Source organism: Myotis davidii, unplaced genomic scaffold, assembly GCF_000327345.1.
Source record: "Myotis davidii unplaced genomic scaffold, ASM32734v1 scaffold37, whole genome shotgun sequence".
NCBI lineage: Eukaryota > Metazoa > Chordata > Mammalia > Chiroptera > Vespertilionidae > Myotis > Myotis davidii.
This window is the reverse complement of record NW_006289395.1, coordinates 5,119,243-5,142,968: the sequence shown is the minus strand read 5'-3', so window position 1 is coordinate 5,142,968 and position 23,726 is coordinate 5,119,243. Positions and strand designations below refer to the sequence as shown.

The 23,726-nt window shown below is 49.6% G+C and overlaps 1 protein-coding gene across 1 annotated transcript in view; it reads right to left on the bottom strand.

Annotated features, from left to right (window-relative positions):
* ARHGAP44 (Rho GTPase activating protein 44) overlaps nucleotides 1–23,726 on the bottom strand; it is a 184,475-nt gene that overhangs the window by 18,732 nt on the left and 142,017 nt on the right. The window contains 6 exon segments of the mRNA XM_006761694.2: nucleotides 7,845–8,025; nucleotides 9,490–9,581; nucleotides 10,223–10,336; nucleotides 13,064–13,144; nucleotides 18,116–18,197; nucleotides 18,628–18,739. Of these exon segments, the coding sequence (XP_006761757.1) occupies nucleotides 7,845–8,025; nucleotides 9,490–9,581; nucleotides 10,223–10,336; nucleotides 13,064–13,144; nucleotides 18,116–18,197; nucleotides 18,628–18,739 (662 nt within the window).

Sequence of the window (23,726 nt, the reverse complement as noted above, 5' to 3'; positions counted from 1 at the left end):
AGGAAATGGTGGCCTTCTTGTTTTACCATCTGTAATCGGCAGCCACATGGAAGAAATGTAAGATCCAGACTTTAGAAATGAAGACAGACAAAGGCCTGCCCCAGCAAAGCAAAACAAAACAAAACAAAATACAAAACAAAATCTGGAAGCTGGAAGACCCTGCTCTAAGAATAGTTGTCTACCAAAAGAATCCATTTACCACCGAGCAGACGTTTGCTCTAGATCAATCTAAGTAGTAGGTTGTCAAGGGTAGCAGTTGTTTTTCCCCCTGTGTAGGACAGACATCTGCAGTGCTATTTTTTGAATCCTGGTTAGGAACATTCTCAGCTAGAGGTGTCAGCCAATATATGGCTTTGAAGTATGCAAGTCTATAGAATGTTTTGATTTTGTTCTAGAGATCAGTTACATTTGGCAAAAGCCAGGAGAAAGGAGACAAGAAATGGGTTAGCCATCAAACACAGACCCTAGGGAATGTGGGCAGCTCCCCAAATATCCACCAAAGACTTGGAAGTTCAGGGAATGTTTAAGATGAATTTGGAGGCCCCGTAACAGTGGCAGGGGCCTGGGTAACCAAGATGAGTGACAGGGAACCTAACCAACCGAGGACTTAGTCTACACGACACTCACCCAGGGAGACCAGAATCAGGTAATGTCTAGTTCCTCTAGGGGTAATTCCTCTCCTAAGTGCATCATAAGGAAGTTCCTTTACCTCCCTCCCTAGTACAAATAAAGGCTTGAGTCAGTCTGACATTTCCCAGACCTGGTCTCAGCATCCACAGTGTACCAATCCTGGACATTTGGAAGCTGAGGTGGGACCTAGAATAAGAATATACCTTTCAAGGGTCCATGTGACAAACCCAAACCCAAAACATGTGCCTCATTTCCCACTGGCACCTGGGATGACTGTCTATTCAAGCCTATTCTATAATTATACACACACACACACACATACACACACACACACACACACACCCCTAATATGCAAATTGTCCCCTCAGGAGTTCAACAGACCAATTGCTCACTATGATGTGCACTGACCACCAGGGGGCAGCACGGAACAAAGGAAGGCCCCAGCTAGCAGCTGGCAGCTGGGGCAGGGAGGCCCCAGCCGGAGCCAGAAGGTCCCAATTAGCCCTGATGGCCGGCCAGGCCTAGGGACCCTACCTGTGCATGAATTTCATGCACCGGGCCTCTAGTAATCTAAATAAAATGATTGCACCACCATCCACGGCATATTGTCCATCCTCCCACCACTGGGTCTACAGAGTATCATAACATCCACTAATACAAAAATAAGTGCCTCAGATTACTAGTTCTGATTGTTTTGTGACAACAGGCTTTATGATCAACACATTCAGAACATGATGCATCCTACCTGTCCCTTATAAAGACTTGTGGCATGTAACAGGGGATGTTCACAAACCCCCTAGGTCTTACCGCCCAACCCAGTCATCAGGGCTGGAAAAACAGGAAAGAATAAGCAGTATCTTTGAAAAAGAAACTGTGGCAGGGTGCAGAAGACTCACCCAAGAATGGCCACCACCCTTCCCACCTCCAGAAGGTCTTCCATGTTCCAGGGTGCCTCCTGAAACTTCTACCGACCTCGCCAGTGCATTTTGGCTTTAGTATATTTTGTGTTTGCAGAATTAGCCCAAGTGGTCATGGGAAAGAGGAGACAAAGTCTCTAAGAAGTCATACATTTCAGAAAATGGTTTCCATGTGTTGAACCATGTGTTTCAGGAACTCATTAGACCCCAGTTTCCATCTTCCCCACCAACTCAATAAAACCAACAGTAGAATTAGGATTCCATAGAGCCCCATTCCGATTACTCCCAAACCTTCTCAATTAAAACAGCCTATTTCAAATTGCTGATCATCTACACTTTGTTCTCAAGTGGGGACAAAACCCTCAAAAGAGAAGCTCTCTAGACAGGCCGAGGTCAAGTCACACTCCAGCTCTAAGGGGGCTGCTAGCTCTGGTGTCAATGTCCTCATGGGTTTTGGGGTTGTCATCAGCGGGCTCTGGCGAGGACCTCTGAGGACCAGTCCACTGTGGAGCAAGCGAGACGGCTGCAGGCCCATCAGGTTCCAAGACTGGGAAGAGGAGCATGTTGGTCTTCTGAGTATACGGAGCCCAGGTCATGGAGTCTCAGAACAGACTGCCACCCACTGGGATCCCAGGGTCTGTGGGCAGCTTCACAGACGCTGTCGGCCTTGCCACTGGTGGGTTTAGGGATACCAGAGGCTGGAAGAAAGCACTGGCAGTGGGCCAGGTGTGTCAGCTGGCAGACAGGCGTAGGGAACATGGGCCAGAGGTGTGTCAGCTGGCAGGCAGGTCTAGGGAACATGGGCCAGGTGTATCAGCTGGCAGGCAGGTCTAGGGAACATGGGCCAGGTGTATCAGCTGGCAGGCAGGTCTAGGGAACATGGGCCAGGTGTATCAGCTGGCAGGCAGGTCTAGGGAACATGGGCCAGGTGTATCAGCTGGCAGGCAGGTCTAGGGAACATGGGCCAGGTGTATCAGCTGGCAGGCAGGTCTAGGGAACATGGGCCAGGTGTATCAGCTGGCAGGCAGGTCTAGGGAACATGGGCCAGGTGTATCAGCTGGCAGGCAGGTCTAGGGAACATGGGCCAGGTGTATCAGCTGGCAGGCAGGTCTAGGGAACATGGGCCAGGTGTATCAGCTGGCAGGCAGGTCTAGGGAACATGGGCCAGGTGTATCAGCTGGCAGGCAGGTCTAGGGAACATGGGCCAGGTGTATCAGCTGGCAGGCAGGTCTAGGGAACATGGGCCAGGTGTATCAGCTGGCAGGCAGGTCTAGGGAACATGGGCCAGGTGTATCAGCTGGCAGGCAGGTCTAGGGAACATGGGCCAGGTGTATCAGCTGGCAGGCAGGTCTAGGGAACATGGGCCAGGTGTATCAGCTGGCAGGCAGGTCTAGGGAACATGGGCCAGGTGTATCAGCTGGCAGGCAGGTCTAGGGAACATGGGCCAGGTGTATCAGCTGGCAGGCAGGTCTAGGGAACATGGGCCAGGTGTATCAGCTGGCAGGCAGGTCTAGGGAACATGGGCCAGGTGTATCAGCTGGCAGGCAGGTCTAGGGAACATGGGCCAGGTGTATCAGCTGGCAGGCAGGTCTAGGGAACATGGGCCAGGTGTATCAGCTGGCAGGCAGGTCTAGGGAACATGGGCCAGGTGTATCAGCTGGCAGGCAGGTCTAGGGAACATGGGCCAGGTGTATCAGCTGGCAGGCAGGTCTAGGGAACATGGGCCAGGTGTATCAGCTGGCAGGCAGGTCTAGGGAACATGGGCCAGGTGTATCAGCTGGCAGGCAGGTCTAGGGAACATGGGCCAGGTGTATCAGCTGGCAGGCAGGTCTAGGGAACATGGGCCAGGTGTATCAGCTGGCAGGCAGGTCTAGGGAACATGGGCCAGGTGTATCAGCTGGCAGGCAGGTCTAGGGAACATGGGCCAGAGCCAGGAAGCGGCAAATAGGCAGCAGGGAAAGCAGGCGACTAGGAAATGGGCATGTGAGGTAGGAAATGGGCCAGGTTTGTCTGAAGTCTGAGGCTGCCAAGGGGCAGGGAGTGGAGGCAGAGGGGAGGAGAGTGTAACCATCAGGAGGGTAGAGATAGGTGCTAGCGAGGAAGCTTCGTTGCTGGTATCTTTCCTATTGTTGCCTTGGGCTTCTCCCAGGCCCTTCAAGAATCCCCTCAGAGTTTGCCCTGGTGCTGCTAGGGATGCGGCCATGAAGGCAGCTGACAACCCTTAGGGCCTGAGTCCACCCTGACCAGCGGGCAGGAGCACAGACCCTTGGCTACCCTTTCAGAGGCAGTGGGTCTAGCATAAAAAATAGTTCATATAACCACAGATAACATGCCTGCCATTGTCAGCAAAATAGAAGGGGTTTGCAAGTTCACTGTCAGTTATTATTTGGGATGAATGATCTAAGAAACAAATGTCACTATTCTATAAAACAAACAAAAAAGATAATAAAAACAAGGCATTAAAATACATGACAACCTGCACCTAAAACTCCTCCTTGGGAGCTGAGGAACGTGCAGAGAGCACTGGTGTGACCTGTTAATATTGGGCCACTCAATGGCTAAAGTAGGAAAGGTCTGAAAAATTTTAAAAGCTGGTATCACTGCAAAATTCTTTATCCAGAATGGCAACATTTTCCTGTGATTCAGTGGTCTCAACCTAGATGCACACAAGCCTTACATGGGGGCACTTTAACAAATACCAATGCCTCAAGCCTACCCCAAGCCAACTAATCAGACTGAGGAAAGGGGGCGGGGGAAGCAGGCATCGTATTCTTTTTCTCAGCTTGTTCTATCTTTTGTTGCATAACACACTACCCTCAAAACCTGGTTGCTTATTTATCTGGGTCACAACTCCACAGTTCTGGCAAGTCAGACAGGGACAGGTTGTGGACGCCACACAGAACTAGCTGAGGGTGCTCGAATTGGCCTGAGACTAAGATGACTCACGCTCGAAGCTGGTGAGTTGCTGGCTGGCAGCTCGGTGTTCGGCTGGGGGGAAGGCTGGGTGGGGGCTTCTCTCCCAGGGGCTGCTTGGACTCCCACAAGACAACGTAGCTGGGTTCCCCCAGCCCAGGCAACACCTCCAAGGCTCCGACCGGCTTCAGGAGGCCCAGAGAGTCACTCCTGCTGCATTCTGTTAGTTCAGTCAGTTGCTGAGGCCAGCTCAGAGGAGAAGGGGGTGCAGGTCGGCCTCAGACCTCAGTGGAAGAAGAACCGGAACACTGGCTATCTCTTCACCAGGAAGCTGTTGGTGTGGCTACAGGAGAGAGATGTCTGAAGAGCTCCCAGTGGCTCCCCACAGCAGCTCATGGGGAGAAGTCTTTCCTGGCCCTTCCAGCTGTTGGTGGTTGTCAGCACTCGTTGGCTTGTGGCCACATCCTCCAATCTCTCTGCTCCATCTTCACATCCCTCCTCTGTGTGTGTGACCCCTGCTGCCCTCCTATGATACAGGCAGTGGCGCTCAGGGCCCACCCTGACAATCCAGAGCAGCCTCGCTATTTCAAGATCCTCATTTTAATCACATCTGCAAAGACTCTCTCCCCCAATAAGGTAACATTTACAGGTTCCAGGGCTGAGGGCCTGAAGTCTTTGGAGGGGCATTGCTGTGCCTCAAACATGATGAAAATATATCTGTGAGCCCAGGACTTGCTAAAGAAAACCAGCGTCCAGCCCTGACTGGTTTGGCTCAGTGGATAGAGTGTCGGCCTGCGGACTGAAGGGTCCCAGGTTCGATTCTGGTCAAGGGCATGTACCTTGGTTGCGTGCACAACCCCAGTAGGGAGTGTGCAGGAGGCAGCTGAATCGATGTGTCTCTCTCATCGATGTTTCTAACTCTCTATCCCTCTCCTTCTCCCTTTCTCTCTGTAAAAACATCAATAAAATATATTTTAAAAAAAGAAAAAACAAAGAAAACCAGCACCCTGTGTCTTCATGAGTCGGAAAGGCGTTGGGACCAGCCAGGAGCTGGGCGTGGGGATAAACCACCTTGTAGGATGTCTGGGACATAACAGCCATCAGCCCAAAATGTTATCCAATTTTCTTCCCCAAATTGTCTTTTATTTTTATTCTAAGTAACAGTTTTATTGACATATAGTTGAATATATTCTTTTTAACCAAAAAAACCTCCATAAAGTAAACTCTGTCAGTGCTTCAAGGGGTCAGAGTTAGTTTGAAGACTTTGAAGTGTGTCTCAAAGATTTTAAAAGCTCAGAAGTGGGGAAAATGTGGAGACTTCCCTTAACATGGGCTAAAATAACACAGATTCTCAACTGATACAAATTCCTTTTCTCTCCCCCAAAACACGTAGTCATGACTTCAGGTTTCCATTTCTCTTACAGCTAGTTAGGAACTGCTCATCGACAAGCTGGCTGCAGCCTGAACACACACCTGTACCTCAGACAGCTCAGGGGTGGTCCTGCAGTAAGCCTTGCTATTAACTTAGAGTGTGAGTCCAGGTCTAAAAGACGTAAAATATTCCTTTTGTGTACAATAATCTACGCAGCGCATCTTCCACACCCTAAAGCATACGGTGGCACTTTCAGCCTTCGATCAGAATGTTATGCGGAACGGGCACATCATTTACGAAGTTCTTGAGCAAGAGATGAGGCATCTGCTTAAAGATCATCATTCAAGTTTCTACATCTGCCTGTGGGGCCAGCAGACCGAATGCCTGAGCTTGCCCAGGGACAAGTCTCTCAGTGTCATCTGGACTGCTTTGCCAGGGGGGCTGGGAACCGGAGGAGGTGTGGCAGACAAGGCAGGCGCGCACACCTCTGATGCAGAAACAGCTGGGAGCAGGTGAATTCTCCATAACTCAGGCAGGACTGGAACCGTCTCTCCTGGGCAACCCTCAGCTAGCTGCACAAAGGAACCGAGTTTTCAAAACAAATCCCAGTGCGCTGGCTAGCGCTCTGTCTCTCCTTGTCTCTCTCTTCCTCTTTGTCTCTCTCTGCCTCTGACTCACTCCCCATGATGCAAAGATCAGATTCTAAGTATGCTTATTTTACTGATTTAAGAAATTCCCTTCTGCTCCCGTCAACTTCTAAGATTCCCAGTTTTTCGTTCCCTACTAACTACAAAAATAGCCAACAGCAGCACAGCGCAGATAAACCCTCCCTGACCTCCCAGGTGAAATGTCTTCGGGTCAGGTACAAGCCGGCCCTAGCTTTCCTAACCCTCCTCCACCCTCACAGGACAGATAGGAGGTCCCCAGTGCCACCGCCCACCCGGGAGAGGGGAGGGGTGACAAGTAGGACTCACAGCCTCCAAACTCCTGGGTTGCAACCCTCCCTCTGAAGTCCTGTAGGCCCACGCATTTCAAACAGAGCTTCTGCATGGGGCGCGGCCGGGGGGCAGAGGGGGGCAGCTGCCCGCTTTCAGGTATTCCCAGTAGGTGCTTTATGCTCCCGTCTATTCTGAAGCAGCAGTTGCTAAATTTTCATTTACAACAGTCACTTTTAACTCCTAACCACAGTTTACCCAGCAGACTGGCTTGACCAAGCACTGCACCAGTTCCTTCCGGAGGACACACGAGCTGGCGCCTGCAGCTCGCTGCTTCCCGGGAGGCCACGCACTTTAGCCACTATAGCTGATGCTCACCACGAACCAGCTGTGCTGCTCAGGAGCCTGCCATGCCCACTTCACTTATGGAATCATATGAGGCAATCACATGTCACGTAAGCTGATTTAACAGGACAGTGAGGGGTCGCTCCTATGCAATTCAGTCGAATGCTTTTAGGAGCCTTGTAACAACTGCATCAGCGTAGGTGTAGGTGATAATCATAAAAGACAAGGAAAAATCTTAAAACTCTACTAGGGTTTTACACTCAGATGGCTTTAAGCGTTAGGTTTTCTCTTGTTTAAAGAGACGGAAACGGAGCATGTTAGACGGTACAGAGGCGCTGTGTACCTTGCTGCAGAGCGCAAGCGAGCAGGCCTAGCATCAAAAATCAAACATTTGAGAACTGAGATTGATAAATTTCAAGTCAAAATAAAGAGTTTATATATATTTTTAATTCCCCTTGTTGACCGACTTTTCTCTCTTTCAAGGAGAACTAGTCAGTCTCTGACCACAGCTGTTGGCCCAGGGGCTGCAGCTGCCTGGCCCCTGACACGACCCGCGCAGCACGCTCAGCGGCTCGCCCAGGCGCGGATGGAAGCGTCAAGGCTGAGGGTCAGCTTAGGCCACAGTCACCGAATGCTGCCAGTGCGCGCAGCCTTCCTGTCGATCCGGGTCTCGGTTACCTCCCAGCCCTCCCTCTCCAACCCCGAGGCGGAGAGAGGGACCCCAGCTCATACCCATCCTTTTTGTAAAACTCCAACATCATGTTGTCTGTGGCAACGCTGAGGGGCCGGCGGGCCTGCTCGGTCTGGCGCCGGTCGGCGGGGTCCATGTCTGGGGAGGGCATCGAGCTGTAGTTGGCGTTGTGGTTCACGTGGACCGGACTCCCGTAATTCCCCGTGATGTTGAACTCTATCTCTGTGAGGAAGAAAGAACGGGCCTGTCACATGCTTCCATGGCAGGGAGGGGAGCAGATGGCCTCTCCCTACTTCGCCCCTAGAAAATGTTGTTCCATGGTTCCATGTTAGGCTATCTATTGATATTAGTTCATCTTCATATAACTCACCTATCATGTTAATATGAGGGCATTTAATAAAGCAGTTTATATTTGTGATTAAAAACAAACTTAATGAAACGGAAACAGAGGCATACTTCCCGAAAAAGATAAAATCAGCTACCGCAGCCCTCATGGTGAAGAGGGTCTTAGTCAGATCAGGAAAGAGCCATGCCCCCCTCACCACTGTCATCTAACACCCCTGGCCGGGTGCTGGCCTATGGCATCAGTCAAGACAATAAAATATGGGGCAGTATTATGATTTGTAGATGAGAATGTCTCTCTGGAAAACTAAAGAGAGAAATGGAGAAGGATTAGAACTGGAGATTTCACTCGGGCCACTCAGGCTGTTGACTGCAGATGGCCACAGGAGTGCTCACCCCCCCTTTCCCTGTCATCATACGTGGACCGCAGCAGTAATGCATGGGCTCCTCACAGAACCTGCCGTGTCCATCATGCCGTCAACTCCCTTCCTGCTTTTCTGTAGCCTCACTGCTTACCCTCACCCAGCTTTTTACGTGACTAACAGAACTCTTAAGAGCTCTCACAGTCAACGCACATGAAACAAAATAAACACACTTAAGCTTCTAAAGTGCTAGATCAGCACTAATCGATCACTGCTGATAGAGCATGGACACATTAGCATAAAATGCCCTTAAGTTTTACTAACCATTAGGTCGGATAGCCTTTTCTAAAGGGGACACAGCTTAGTGTAGCAACTGCTGTCTCTTCAGAGCCGTCAGCTGAGAGCCACAGACGCGAGGGGTCCCATGCTGAGGACAGTGATGAAAACCCACCGTGGGCAGCTGCCTTCTCTTTGAACCAGGCACGGAAGAGAACCTGACCACCTTCACATGCTGAGGGACGCTGGGAGGACAGCGCCAAGAACAAAGGGTGGGACCCAGGCGATCCCCTCCCTCTGGTCTCAGCACCCCCTCACCCAGGAAGCAGAGGGTCTCTTTCCTGTCTGCACCAGCACTGCAGGATCCACAGGGTTAAGGAAACCATGGTGTGGACGCTGGACCAGAAAGTCCATGGTCATGGCTGGTACAGGCAGTGGTCACCTTCAGGCCAGAGAGTTAGGAACCTGCCAGGCAGGTCTAGGGAACATGGGCCAGGTGTATCAGGTGTGTGAGAGTGTGGGTGAGAGTGTGTGTGTGTGCCCGTGTGTGTGTGCGTGCATGTGTGTGTGTGCAGGGGGATTAAAAACACAGCACAATAGAACAAGCACACACCTCTGGGCAGTGACACTTGTTCCAAAGGTTCAGAACTCACAGTGACACCTGCTCTTTCCCAGCCGCCCCTCCCCCACTGGCCGCCGCACGTACCCCCAGGGAAGAACCAGTCCGCATGCTGGATAATGGGTTCGATGATGCCGACAATCTGCAGGGAAACCGTGGTCATCATCTCCGTAATGTTCCTGCAGGCACAGAGCAGAGTGTGGGCGGTCATCCTCCGAGGCCCGGCCCCCCAGCGCGAGGGCCCTGGCCCAGGAGCCTGCAGACCTCGGTCTGAGAGCAGCTTTCTCTTGGGAAGAAGAGGTTCACCTTTCTGGACCCCTTTCCCCTGCATAAGATGGAGACAGCCACGGAAGTCCTCCGTACAGGAGACGTGTGAGGACACACGTAAGTAAGCTGCACACATCAGCAGGTGGGGGGCCCCTTTCAACGTGAGGTGTGAGCCCCATTACTGACAGTCTCCTCTCCCAGCTCCGTGCTCTTCTCCGAGATCCCTCGGTCTTCCTGGGCCCGGACACCAGACGAGTGCTCTTCAGAGTCAGGAAAGCCAGGGAGAGCCTGCCTCGCCCACTCCGCCAGGCCCCTGCCCTTTCACCCCGACACTGTCTTGGATTAGCTCAGAGGAGACCCTCCTGGCAGACCTGCAGCTCTGAGATGACCAATGGGAAGATCTGCAGAATCCTGGGCCTCCTCCTGAGCCTAAAGGGGGAGGAGGCCAGGGAGGAAATCTGCCTTGAGAAATAACGAGTCTGGTGAGGGAGAGGCAGGGAAGGCCCTGACCCTGCAGCCTGTGGTCCCCACACGCCCACACTCCTGTACTCACCCCTCCGCTTGTGGCCACAGGAGGTTGGGTCCTAACACAATTGCTATGTTACTGGGAGTCATCTTGTTTACATCTTGATATTCTGACAGCTTCGATAAAAATTTGATCAAGTATCTGAAAGGAAGTAGGAAGGGCCAATTTTAACTAAGAGTTCAACACCTGCACGTTCCCCCAGCACTGGGTGGAAACTTCTCTCGCATAGCATAGCTTACTGACAATGAGACGCATACTTTCTTCAATATGATGAAGACACGTCATGCACCGGGACATGGAAATGCTCCAAAAACAGACAGACTCAGACATCACTGCTATATGTCAACCTCTGGACAGAGAAAGTCTCCATCCTTCCTCTGGACTCAGTATAAAATGGCCTAAAGTTCCATCCTCACTTCAAATCTCTGTCACCTGCCATCTTCCCTGTGTGCAGAGGGGAGAAGCAAAGTGTCCGAGGTCATCGGCAGGGACATCTACAGGCCTGGAGTCTATCCCCTGGTCCCTTTGGAGTCCCTCAGTGGGGCTTTCTGGAGAAAGCCAATGAAGAACAAGTTAAAGACTCAGCATACGACCCAGCAATTCCACTCCTAGGGATATGCCCAGGAGAAGCAGGTCCACACAGACTTGCAGCAGTACTCAGTAGTCAGATGTGGGATATATGGGTCCATAAAATGTGGTCTCTCCATACAATGACATATTATCTATAATAATAAAAGCATAATATGCTAATTAGACCGGACGACCTTCCGGACAAAGCCAGGGCTGCAAGAGAAGCCCGGGTCCCGAGTACCTGCCAGTGGCTGGAGGAAAGCCCAGGTCCTGGGTGCTAGAGGGAAGCCGGTGCTGGCAGCCGGGGGAAGGAAGGCCTACTCTTGCACAAATTTCATGCATTGGGCCTCTAGTTCAGCTGTAAAAAAGAAATGGAAGCTCTGACACATGCTACCACATGGATGAACCTTGAAAACATCCTGCTGAGAAAGGAAAGACCACATGTTTCACGATTCCGTTTACATGGTCTATCCAGCACAGATAGATCCACCGTCAGGGGTGGGAAGCAGGTTGGGCTGCCAGGGGCTGGGCTGGGGGACACAAGGACTGCTAATGGGAATAGGCTTCTTTTTGAGGTGACGAAAATGTTTAAAATGAGATGTGGTGATAGTTATACAAAACCACCACAGAATCATACACTTTAAAGGGGTACAATGATATGTGAATTATATGCCAATAAAGCTATTAAAAAAAAAAGAACCAGTAAGGAAGCTATTTACAAATGAAGCACAAAAAAATAGCTCTGGCAAATCATGCCCAAAGTCTGCCAGGCTCTGCCAAGTACCCTGGGGGCACGTTTCCCCCCAACTCTCAGGTACTCCAAGTTCCTGAGGCCCCTTTGCTCCTGGCAGCCTGGCAGAAAGGGCGGACTCAGCTGCCCCTGTCCCAGCCTCTCCTGACCATATCTCACTCCAAGAGGCCACACCCTGGACCAGAACGCAGCCCAGCTGAGAGCAGCCAGCCCACTGCTGCCGGAGGCTGAGGCTGTGGTCTACAATACTCAATGTGTTATACCAATCTGATTCTTCCTTCTTTTTTTTTAAATAGTGGTAAAATATACGGGTCACCATTTAACTACTTTTAAGTATATAATCCAGTGGCAGTAAGCACTTCCACACTTTTAGGAAACTGTCACCACTCTCCATCCAGCTCCAGAACTTTCCAACACCCTAAACTTGACCTCTGCACCATTAAACAACACCCTCCCATCCTCCTCCCCTACAGCCACTGGAACTCTCCAGCCTACTTCCTGTCTCTGCGAGTGTGACTATTACAGGTGCCTCATATGAGTGACCCATGCAGTATTTGTTCTTTTGTGTTTGGCTTTTTTCACTTAGCACCGTGCCTTCAAGGTTCATCCGCATGGTTGCCTGTGTCAGAATTTCCTCCCCCTCTGAGGCTGAACATTGCATTGCATGTGCATTTTGCTGGCCCATTTATCCACTGAGGGGTATGTGGCTTGTTTCCACCTCTTAGCTGTTGTGAATAATGCGGCTCTGAACATGGGTGTACAGAGCAAGTCTTGGCTTTCTAATCTATTGTCTACATAGCCAGATGTGGAATTGCTGGGTCAAGTGGTAATTCTATGTTTAATTTTTTGAGGATCTGCCTTACCTCACTATTGGGATTTTTTACAGGGAAACAGAAATTATCAGGCAGATGGTGGCAGGAGCTGAAGCTAAAAATCTGTATCTAAAGAAACTGTGAGAAGAGGCATGGGGCCAGGAGCAGTGCTGGCAAGACAAAGTGATGAGGAAGCAAAAGTGTGAAGGAGCAGAAGCCGGGGAGGGAAAGATCTGCACAGCAGCAGGAAGTAAGATCTCGGGTGGTCGCAAGAAAAGCGAGAGATGGACGTGTTTAAAATAGCTGGGGCAGGGTGGAGCGCTGGAGTACGTTCTCCCACAGCCTCTCCTTCCTGCAGGCTAGCTCAGCACATACCTGCCCACTGCAGCCCCAGGTTTGCTCAGCTTCTCCCGGGTGTCCACGAACACCCATCTTTGCAATAAATTCCCAATATCTTGAAATAACTTGCATTAATCTTTGCTCCTTGCAAATCAAAGAACTTAACTGAATTAGCCAATGGCTAATTAGGCAACCTCCAAAGTCATATGCCCCGTTTCCTCATCTGCAAAATGGAAATGAACAACTTCACAGGATTGGTGGGGGCTGGGCAGAGGCCATGCATGTTAACACTTTGGACACCATGAAATTCAGTGCATGTTAGTGAACACAACTTCCAACCGGGAAACTGTGTCTGGGCCTTGAATAACTGACCCAGTGTCTCCAGGGTCCACTCACCGGATGTTGCTGTGATTGGCCTTGGGCAATTTTTCACAAGCATTCCACAGAGCCTGAAGCCTCTTTTCTTGCTCCTGGATGCTGGGGAATTAATAGGAAAAGCCACTGGTTGAGCATGACTTACTGCAGTCTTCCTGGCAGCCACATCAACCGGTCACTGTAATATTTGAGAATAAGGAGCCACCCACGTGCCTGACAGTGTCAGCAAGCTATGACTACTCCATTGTTTGGTTACTATTACCTCCTCTCTATGCTCTCTTTCTATCTTATCCTGTGCTCTTAACAAAACTCCCTCTCCCCACGTCCCATGTCCAGGTGAATGTGTGCCAGGCAGCAGTGGGGGCAGGAGGGCAGAGGCCGGACACCTGAGCTCTGCAGCTGGCAGGGCCTGGTGTTGGCAGGAGGGCGATTCTGGCCCTGAAACCAGGACACTTGGCACCAAGCAGGACCCAACACCCATCCGGGGCAGGAAGAAGTCCTTACTTTTCCTGGTTCTGAGACACTGAGTTCTGAGGCCTCAGGATCCTTCCTAGTTCCTGTTTCCTGTGAGACCCGCCTCTACAAGTGAGGGGGGAGGGCTGTCTCTCAGATCCTGAAGCAAAGGCGTCCTCCCCTTCTCCAGCATCTATCACCAAGGTGGCACAGACATGCAGTGAATAACAAGGACATGTTCTCCCTCTCCTTCACCCGGGGACCACAGTGGAAGTTCCACCACATCCACACCATGGTGGCAGCTTACTGTTCAGTGCAGCGAATATTATTTAATGACATTCTGTGAGTCCCTTCTGAATAAGTGAATTTAATGACTCATGGAAATAAGGAATCTGATCTATCCAGACGTAACTCAGAGGTGGGTAATTCGCATGAACAAGGGTTTCTCCACTAGACAGGAAGATTTGCTCGAAGGGTTTCTTTATTCATAAGCCCTCTGAGAATGAAGAGAATTGCTCAGAGGATTATACTTTTTAAGTACTTTTCATGAAAATCTACATCAAGGCCTACATGGCTCGGAAGGCCTAATGATCAGAAAAACAGAAAGGAAACACCAGCTGGCGAGGACCCGGCTCTGAGCCGTTGACTAGGGTCTGGGGAGATAGGGAGTGCGGGGGGCGGGAAGGGTGGCGGTCACTCATGTGGAGTTCCCAGAGGCCTCCCACGGATCTCGACCAGTTAGCCAGAGGGAGAGGGGAACTCTCCAAGTGGAACCTCTGCTGGGAACCTGGCATGAAAGCCGCGCCTTCCAGGAGTAAATGGAAAGGTAACAGCTCATGTCCCTGTGACCAAAGGCTGGCCAGAGAGGGTCTGCTGTCGGGCAGCCTAGTTCCCCCCTCCTGCGACCATGTGCCAAGGGTTTCCTCTGTGAACCTCATGCTCCCCACTGTAAATGGGATTAGCAAGAGAACTTTCTAGTCTCTTATTTACGTGGCTGCAAAGTCGTGTCCTTTGAGTTACAGGCCACCCTGCACGGTCCTGACAATCCCTAAGTGTGGGCCAGGAGGTCCTTGTTTGCAAAGCTTACGAGGTAACCGGCTACTCACACACAGCCTGAGCCAGGCAGTCAGTTCCCGGGACAAGGAACACAGGTGGGACTTATGGCGACTGCTGGCTGCTTTACCTTGGGGTTGTCAGACAGGCCTTTCTGAGGTTACATTTAAGGCGGGGCCCTAGGGCAAAGGTTTCGGGACACCTGCATCAGAGGGAGCTGCCAGTCGAAGGTGAGGCATGTCCGTCCTGTGGAAGGAGCCCTATGACTGCAGCCTCAGTCCTTGCTTCCTAGACTCCAGCGTGGAAGCACTTCACTTACGTGGCTTGCAAAGTCATGTCCTCTGAGCTACAGGCCACCCTGCACTGTCCTGCGATCCCCAACTGCTGTTCCCGCAGCTTCCCTGGCTCCACCTCCCACTCCTGGCTGCCCCATCACCACAGAGCAGGCAGTGTTGCTGTGAGTTAGGGTTAGTGTGGCTCATTCGTGAGACTCAGCTTCATCAGAGGTCAATGGTTATCAACCCAACAGCTTTGGGAGTTTTGAAACAAGGAGCCCAACCAATGAAATCAGAATCTGGGAAAAAAAGGTTCAGGCATGGGTATCTTTTAAAAGCTTCCCAGGAAACTAATGTACACAGAGGGCTGGAAATGGCTGTTCCAGACAAATTACTTTCTTTGGAGAGAGTGAGCATGTCACAATCTTTAAGGCAGGACACACAGTCCTTGCTTTTCCTTGGTTCCCAGACACTGAGCTCTGAGGCTTCAGGATCCTTCCTATTTCCTATGAGATCCACCTTCACAAATGAGGTGGGGGGTGTCTCTCAGACCTTGAAGCACAGGCATCCTCCCCTTCTCTAGCTTTGCTTCACCAAGACCCTCAGACATCAAGTAAAAGGGAGTTTCCATCAGAGGACGTGTTCTTACTCTCCTTCACGCCAGGACCACAGTCTGTTCTGGACCCTCACACCAGGACCACAGTGCTGCTCTAGATCCTCACCTCAGACCACAGTGCTGCTCTAGATCCTCACCCCAGGCCACCGTGCTGCTCTAGATCCTCACCCCAGGCCACCGTGCTGCTCTAGATCCTCACCCCAGGCCACCGTGCTGCTCTAGATCCTCACCCCAGGCCACCGTGCTGCTCTAGATCCTCACCCCAGGCCACCGTGCTGCTCTAGATCCTCACCCCAGGCCACCGTGCTGCTCTAGATCCTCACCCCAGGCCACCGTGCTGCTCTAGATCCTCACCCCAGGCCACCGTGCTGCTCTAGATCCTCACCCCAGGCCACCGTGCTGCTCTAGATCCTCACCCCAGGCCACCGTGCTGCTCTAGATCCTCACCCCAGGCCACCGTGCTGCTCTAGATCCTCACCCCAGGCCACCGTGCTGCTCTAGATCCTCACCCCAGGCCACCGTGCTGCTCTAGATCCTCACCCCAGGCCACCGTGCTGCTCTAGATCCTCACCCCAGGCCACCGTGCTGCTCTAGATCCTCACCCCAGGCCACCGTGCTGCTCTAGATCCTCACCCCAGGCCACCGTGCTGCTCTAGATCCTCACCCCAGGCCACCGTGCTGCTCTAGATCCTCACCCCAGGCCACCGTGCTGCTCTAGATCCTCACCCCAGGCCACCGTGCTGCTCTAGATCCTCACCCCAGGCCACCGTGCTGCTCTAGATCCTCACCCCAGGCCACCGTGCTGCTCTAGATCCTCACCCCAGGCCACAGGGCTGCTCTAGATCCTCACCCCAGGACCACAGTGCTGCTCTATATCCTCACCCCAGGACCATAGTGCTGCTCTAGATCCTCACCCCAGACCACAGTGCTGCTCTAGATCCTCACCCCAGGACCACAGTGCTGCTCTAGATCCTCACCCCAGGACCACAGTGCTGCTCTAGATCCTCACCGCAGACCACAGTGCTGCTCTAGATCCTCACCCAGGACCACAGTGCTGCTCTAGATCCTCATCGAGGACCACAGTGCTGCTCTAGATCCTCACCCAGGACCACAGTGCTGCTCTAGATCCTCACCCCGGGACCACAGTGCCATTGTAGATCTCTATCCCAGGACCACAGTGCTGTTCTAGAGAGGCCTCAGGGGCCATGGCTAACCACCTGGGTTCTGGAACCAGATCCTCATTTTGCCATTTATTAGACAGCAAGTAACCTGCCATTACATACCTGCCCCGTGACTCAACTTCCTCATCTGGAAAATGGGAGAAACAGTACAACCCACTTCATAATGTGGAATTAGATGAATTAAAAACACATAACGAGCTTAGAACAAGGCCAAGTCTCTAAAAATCACTCAACAAATAGTGTCCCCTATGATTATTACTACCCTCACGGAACCCACACTTCTCCACAATGAGAACAAGAACACCGTACGTTCAGCCAGCCCTGTGCAGTGCTTGACCTCCATGACGTCAGGGAAACAAACAGTGACGCACCAGGACTGGAGCACCTTCCTCTACCTTGACACACACCAGCTGGGCTTCGCTCCAGGTCCGCGGGCTTCTCCTCCAGCCCAGTTCTTACAGAGCAGGTGCACACTCGTCTTCTTTCTGGCATGATGCTGGCTGCTCCTTACGACTAACTCCCACGCTAGAGACCTCCAGAAATCACGTCCTTTCCCAGGCACCGGGCTGAGTCCTGATCTCATAAAATGTTCTCCCCCATCTCTTCTTCCTGCACGTCTCTACCTCCTGCTCTCTGCTGGCAGTCTCCTGGTTCCTCACCAGCCATGCCATTTACTCACTAAAACCCAGTCCTCCAAATAACAGCATTTATTGAGGTAGCTTTTCCCATGGCCGATACTAACCCATGCGCCACATGAGGAAGGCAGCTGGCTGTGGCTTCGCCTGCTCTTTCCTTTCTTCCCAACAGGACTGGAGCCTCAGGTGCTGTCCTGTTACCTCCAGCTGGGCCCTCCCTTGGGCTCATCTTCTGGAGGGTGGAATGTATCCTCACCCAGATGTTATGTGTTTATAGTGGTTATTGTTATTAAAATATTTTTACCTATTGGAGACAGCTTAAGGACCCCTGTGACCACTCCCTTGTCTTCCACTCCAGAGGGAATCACTACCTCTGTGTGAGCCCCTCAAGAACCTTCTTTCATGCATTTACACATACAAAGAGCCACTCTTAAAAGTGTTGTTATCAGTGCTTTTCTTCTTTTTACAACAATGGAATATCATAGGTGCCTGTTAACTTGCTTTATTTCACTCAATAACAAATCTTCGTGCCTTTTCATGATAGCGTGAATAGCTCTACCTATGTTTTGACTGCTGCAGAGTATGTCACTGTGTAGACATACCACAGTTTATTCAGCCACTCCCCACCCCCCACCAATGAACATTCAGTAACTTTTAGGCTTTTGCTATTTTAGCAATTGCTGCAATCCATGTTCCTGCATATGCCTCTAAGGACACCTGTACAAACATGGCAGGTGTTTCTGCATGATAGATACTGAGAAAGGAGGTGCTGGACCATAGGTGGCATGCTTTCATAATTTCAACAAACACTTCCAGAGAGACTCCAACCCACAAGCCACTCCAAAATGTGGTGTACTCACTTGGAAGCCTGAATCCACTCGTCATAGAGTTCAAAGGTCATAAGAGGTTCTGGCAACTCTCGAAGGTAAGATTTCAAAGCTCCTGGGCATGAATACAATATTGGCCATGAGCCACTTGGAATGGCAGAGACAAGCACCACCAGCCGGCATTACCCACGGGGGTTACATCTAGGACGGGCTCCCTGACCCAGATAGCATCCAACGGTGGCTTCCCGTGGGAGTGGACCCAAGGCCCTGGCAAGGCAACAGGGCCTGGGCTGGCGATGGTATTGGCCTCCTGGCCTCTAATTCCCACCACTCTCTCATCGTCTGCTGGCACACAGGGGAGACCTTCCCTCCAGGGGCACAGCAACCAGGCTTAACACTGGCCCTCGTGGATGCACCTAAAGCTTATCAGGAAGCCACGGGCTCCAGTGTCTGTGGCACGTGGTCACACACCCTCCATGCTCTCCCTTCCCTGTGAGCATCTACAGCACGAGGGAGCACCGTGCCCAGGGGCTGTGAGCACCCACCTGCGATCGCGTGTGGGTCTGCTGAGTACTCCTGCACGTCCACCACACAGCAGTCCAGGGCAGCTTTCAGCTTCTTCAATTTGGAGGCGGATGGAGCCACTCGGAAGAGTCCCTACCAAGAGGCCAGAGGTCAGTGCGCAGCCCTGAAGCTCGGGTACAGAAGCAAAACCAACAGACAGCAAGTCTGCCCACTCCGTTGCTCCACACTCTCCTGGGTGCATTTCCCAGCACCACTGTCAACACTGCAGCTGCTGTTTCCTAAATGCTCCTGCCGAGCAGGGACTGGGCCTGGCCCACTGTCCTGTCCCCGGGGTCTACTATGGGTGACTCACCATTCTGCCTTAGTATTTGTCGAAAAAAAGAAACTTGGGCACCCAGTTTTCTTGTTCTTGTTTTGAAGATACATTTTAGAGAAGAATATGACTCAGACCTAGTTAGATTAGGGGAGGTGTGGGAATTCAGATGTGAAAGAGCTACAGGTTCGTGTGTGTGGGAGGCACAGGACTATACTTTTATTTTTTACATCTTTATTGTTGAAAGTATTACATATGTCCCCTTTCCCCCCCGCATTAACACCCTCCAGCCCACCCTCGCCCGCTTGTCTTTCTCTGACTAGCTTACTTTGCTTTACATAATACTCTCCAGGTCCCTCCATGCTGTCTCAAAGGGTAAGGGATTGTTATTTTTTACTGCTGCATAGTATTCCCTGGTATAAATGTACCACAGCTTTTTTATCCACTCATCTACTGATGGGCACTTGGTCAGTTTCCAGATCTTATCTATTGTAATTTGTGCCACTATGAACACAGGGGTGCATACATTCTTTCTGATTGGTATTTTGGGCTTCTTAGGATATATTCCTAGAAGTGGGGTCATTGGGTCAAATGGCAGTTCCATATTTACATTTTTGAGGAAACTCCATACTGTTTTTCATAATGGCTATACCAGTCTGCATTCCCACCAGCAGTGTACTAGGGTTTCCTTATCTCCACATCTTTGCCAGCACTTGCTATTTGTTGATGGTGTGAGGTGACAGGTGTGAGGTGATATCTCATGGTCGTTTTAATTTGCATATCTCTGATGATCAGTGACTTTGAGCATTTTTTCATATGTGTCTTGGCCATCTATATATACACTTTGAAGAAGTATCTATTTAGGTCCTTGACCATTTTTTCATTGGATTATCTTCCTTCTGTTAAGTTGTATGAGTTCCTTATGTATTTTAAATATTAACCCTTTACCAAATGTATCATAGCCAAATATGTTCTCCCATACCAGTGGTTGGCAAACTGCAGCTCGCGAGCCACATGCGGCACATTGGCCCCTTGAGTGCGGATCTTCCACAAAATACCGACTTCTGCGCATGGGCCACGAAGTTTCAATCGCACTGTACATGCACACCCACATGTGGTATTTTGTGGAAGAGCCACACTCAAGGGGCCAAAGAGCTGCATATGGCTCGCCAGCTGCAGTTTGCCGACCACTGTCCCATACAGGGGACTCCCTTTTCATTTTGTTGGTGATTTCTTTTGCTATTCAGAAGCTTTTTATTGTGAAGTAGTCCCATTTTTTTTTTTTTACTTTCTCCTTAGTTTCCTTTGCCCTAGGAGATATATCTGTAAGTATATTGCTACAAGAGATGTCTGAGATTTGAGGCCTATGGTTTGTTCTTGGACTTCTATGGTTTCATGACTTACTTTTAAGTCTTTTTATCCATTTTGAGTTTATTCTTGTGTTTGGTGTAAGCTGGTGGTCTAATTTCATTTCTTTCTGCATATATCTGTCCAATTTTCCCAACGCCATTTATTGAAGAGACTGTCTTCACTCCATTGTATGCTCTTGCCTCCTTTGTCAAATATTAATTGAGCATAATGGCTTGGGTCGATTTCTGGGGGTTTCTGTTGTTTTCCATTGATCTATATGCCTGTTCTTTTGCCACTACCAGCTGTTTTGATTACGATGGCTTTGCAGTATAACTCGAAATCTGGTATTGTGATTCCTCCAACTTTGTTCTTTCTCAAGATTGCTACAGCTATTTGGGGTCTTTTTTGGTTTCATATAAATTTTTGGAGTATTTTTCCTAGATCTGTGAAATATGCTGTTGGTATTTTAATAGAAATTGCATCGAAATTTTAGATTTTCTTGGGTAGTATGGACATTTTAATGATGTTGGTTCTACCAATCCATGAACATGGTATATTGTTCCACTTGCATATATCTTATTCTATCTTTTTTTCAACATCCTGTAGTTTTCAGAGAACAGGTCTTCTGCCTCCTGGGTTAGTTTATTCCTAAATATCTTATGTTTGTTGTTGTTGTAATGGTAAATGGGATTTTTAATTTCTCTTTCTGAAAATTCATTATCTATATATATAAAAGACAAACTGACCCAACGACCAGTCGCTATGAAGCGCACTGACCACCAGGGGGCAGACGCTCAATGCAGGAGTTGCCCCCTGATGGTCAGTGCACTCCCACAGCGGGAGCCAGACACTGGGCTCACGGCTGGCAAGCGCAGCTGTGGTGGTGCAACACTCTCCTGCCTCTGCAGCAGCGCTATTGAGTGGCAGCAGGGCCGGGATGAGTGGGAGTGGCACAGTGCCTCGCCAGGGCTCGGGCTCCTCTCCAGCTGCCTGCCAACTGGCCTGTAGGGATCAGGCCGAAACTAGCAGTCCAATATCCCCCAAGGGGTCCCTGATTGAGAGAGGGCACAGGCCAGGCTGAGGGACCCCTCTGGTGCACAAGTCTATGCACGGGGCCTCTAGTTGGTGTATGAAAGTTACCAATGCTTGGGTGTTGATTTTGTATTCTGCCACATTGCCGAATTCATTTATTAAGTCCAGTAGTTTTTTGGTGGAGTCTTTAGAGTTTTCTACATACAATATCATGTTAGCTGCGAATAATGGGAGTTTTATTTCCTCCTTTCCAATTTGAATACCTTTTATTTCTTCTTCTTGTCTGACCGTGATGGCTAGCACTTCCAGTACTATGTCAAACAGGAGAGCTGAAAGTGGGCATCCCTGTCTTGTTCCTGTTCTTAGGGGAAATGCTTTGGCCCCCACCTGCCACAGTGGCCGCCTTGGCCCTCGCAGCCCCGGCTTTGTCCAGAAGGTTGTCTGGAAGGACGGCTGGTCTAATTAGCATATTATGCTTCTATTATTATAGATTTGGTCAATGGGGTTTCAATTACCCTTTCGATAAGATCCCTCATACATAAGGTGATACAACACCCCATTACTGTAACTCTTAACCTGATTATCAAAGAGGAGAATATGGATACCATCATTACCTTCCATTCTCTGAACCACTGCTTTAGTAAATCAGAGAAAGGATCCTCAGTTCCAGGATTCTCAGCTAACTCATTAGCTAAAGCTGCTAGTCCCTGTAGGGTCTTAGTGATGATTCCATCTGGAGCTGTGTTGTTGGGGATGAATGTACAATGCTGGCCTAGGGGAAATGCTTTTAGATGCAGGTTTGTCATATATGGCCTTTATCATGTTGAGATGTGCTCCCTCTATTCCCTGAGAGTTTATTTTGCGATCAAAAATGGGTGTTGGATTTTGTTGGATGCTTTTTCTGCATTTATTGATATGATCATGTGATTTTTGTCTTTCAATTTGTTAATGTGATGTATCACATTTATTGATTTGCTAATATTGTACCAGCCTTGCATCCCTGGGATAAATCCCACTTGGTCATGGAGTATGATCTTTCTAATATATTGCTAGATCCGATTTGCTAATACCTTGTTGAATATTTTAGCATCTAAGTTCATCAGGGATATTGGCCTGTAATTCCCTTCCTTTGTAGTGTCTTTATTTACTTTTGGAATTAGGATAATGCTGGCCTCATAAAAAAATGTTCCTTCCTCTTGGATTTTTGGAATAATTGGGGAGTATAGGTGTTAGTTCTTTGAATGTTTGGTAAAAGCCATCTGTGAAGCCATTCAGGCTCGGGCTTTTGTTTGCTGGGAGTTTTTATTGATTACTGCTTCTATTTCATCAGTTGTTATTGGCCTATTCAGGTTTTCTGATTCCTCCTGATTTAGTTTTGGGAGATTGTATTTTTTCTAGGAATTTCTGCATTTCATTCAAATTGTCCAGCTTGTTGGCATATAGTTCATATGCCATAGTACTTTCTTATAATCCTTTATATTTCTGTGGTGTCGGTGGTTACTTCTCTGTTTTCATTTCTGATTTTATGTGAGTCCTCTGCTGCTGCTTCTTTTTAAAAAAATATATTTTATTGATTTTTTACAGAGAAGAAGGAAGAGGGATAGAGAGTTAGAAATATCGATGAGAGAGAAACATCAATCAGCTGCCTCCTACACACCCACCACTGGGGATGTGTCCGCAACCAAGGTACATGCCCTTGACCAGAATCGAACCTGGGACCCTTCAGTCCACAGGCTGGTGCTCTATCCACTGAGCCAAACCAGTTAGGGCGAATCCTCTGCTTCTTGAGGAGTCTGGTTAGCAATTCATCAATCTTGTTTATCTTTTCAAAGAACTAGTTCTTGGTTTCATTGATTTTTTGTATCGCTTTTTTAAGTCGCTATGTCATTTATTTCTGCTCTCATCTTTATTATTTCCTTCCTGCTACTTATTCTGGGCTTTTCTTGTTCTCTTTCTAGTTCTTGAAGTTGTAGGGTTAATTTTTCTTGTTTTCTGAGGTAAGCCTATAGTGCTATGAACTTCCCTCTCAAGACTGCTTTTGCTGTATCCCAGAGATTTGGGGTTGTTGTGTGTTCATTTGCATTTGTTTCCAGAGAGTTTTTCATTTCTTTCTTGATTTCATTGGTAACCAACTCATCCTATCTAATAAAAAAGAAACATGGTAATTAGCCGTACCTCCGCTACCCTTCCCATTGGCTAATCAGGGCAATATGCAAATTAACTGGCAGCCCAGATGGCGGCTGGAAGCCAGGCAGCTTTCAGCGAACATGAGGCTTGCTTGCTTCAGTGACGGAGGAAGCCAACGTTCCCGGCCTGCCGCTGCCGGCCTCTGAGCTTGCAGTTGGAAACATTGTTATAAATATAGAAACTAAACAAAACACCAAAAACCTGCTTTCAGCCAGCCCGGATCTCAGAGCGGGAGTT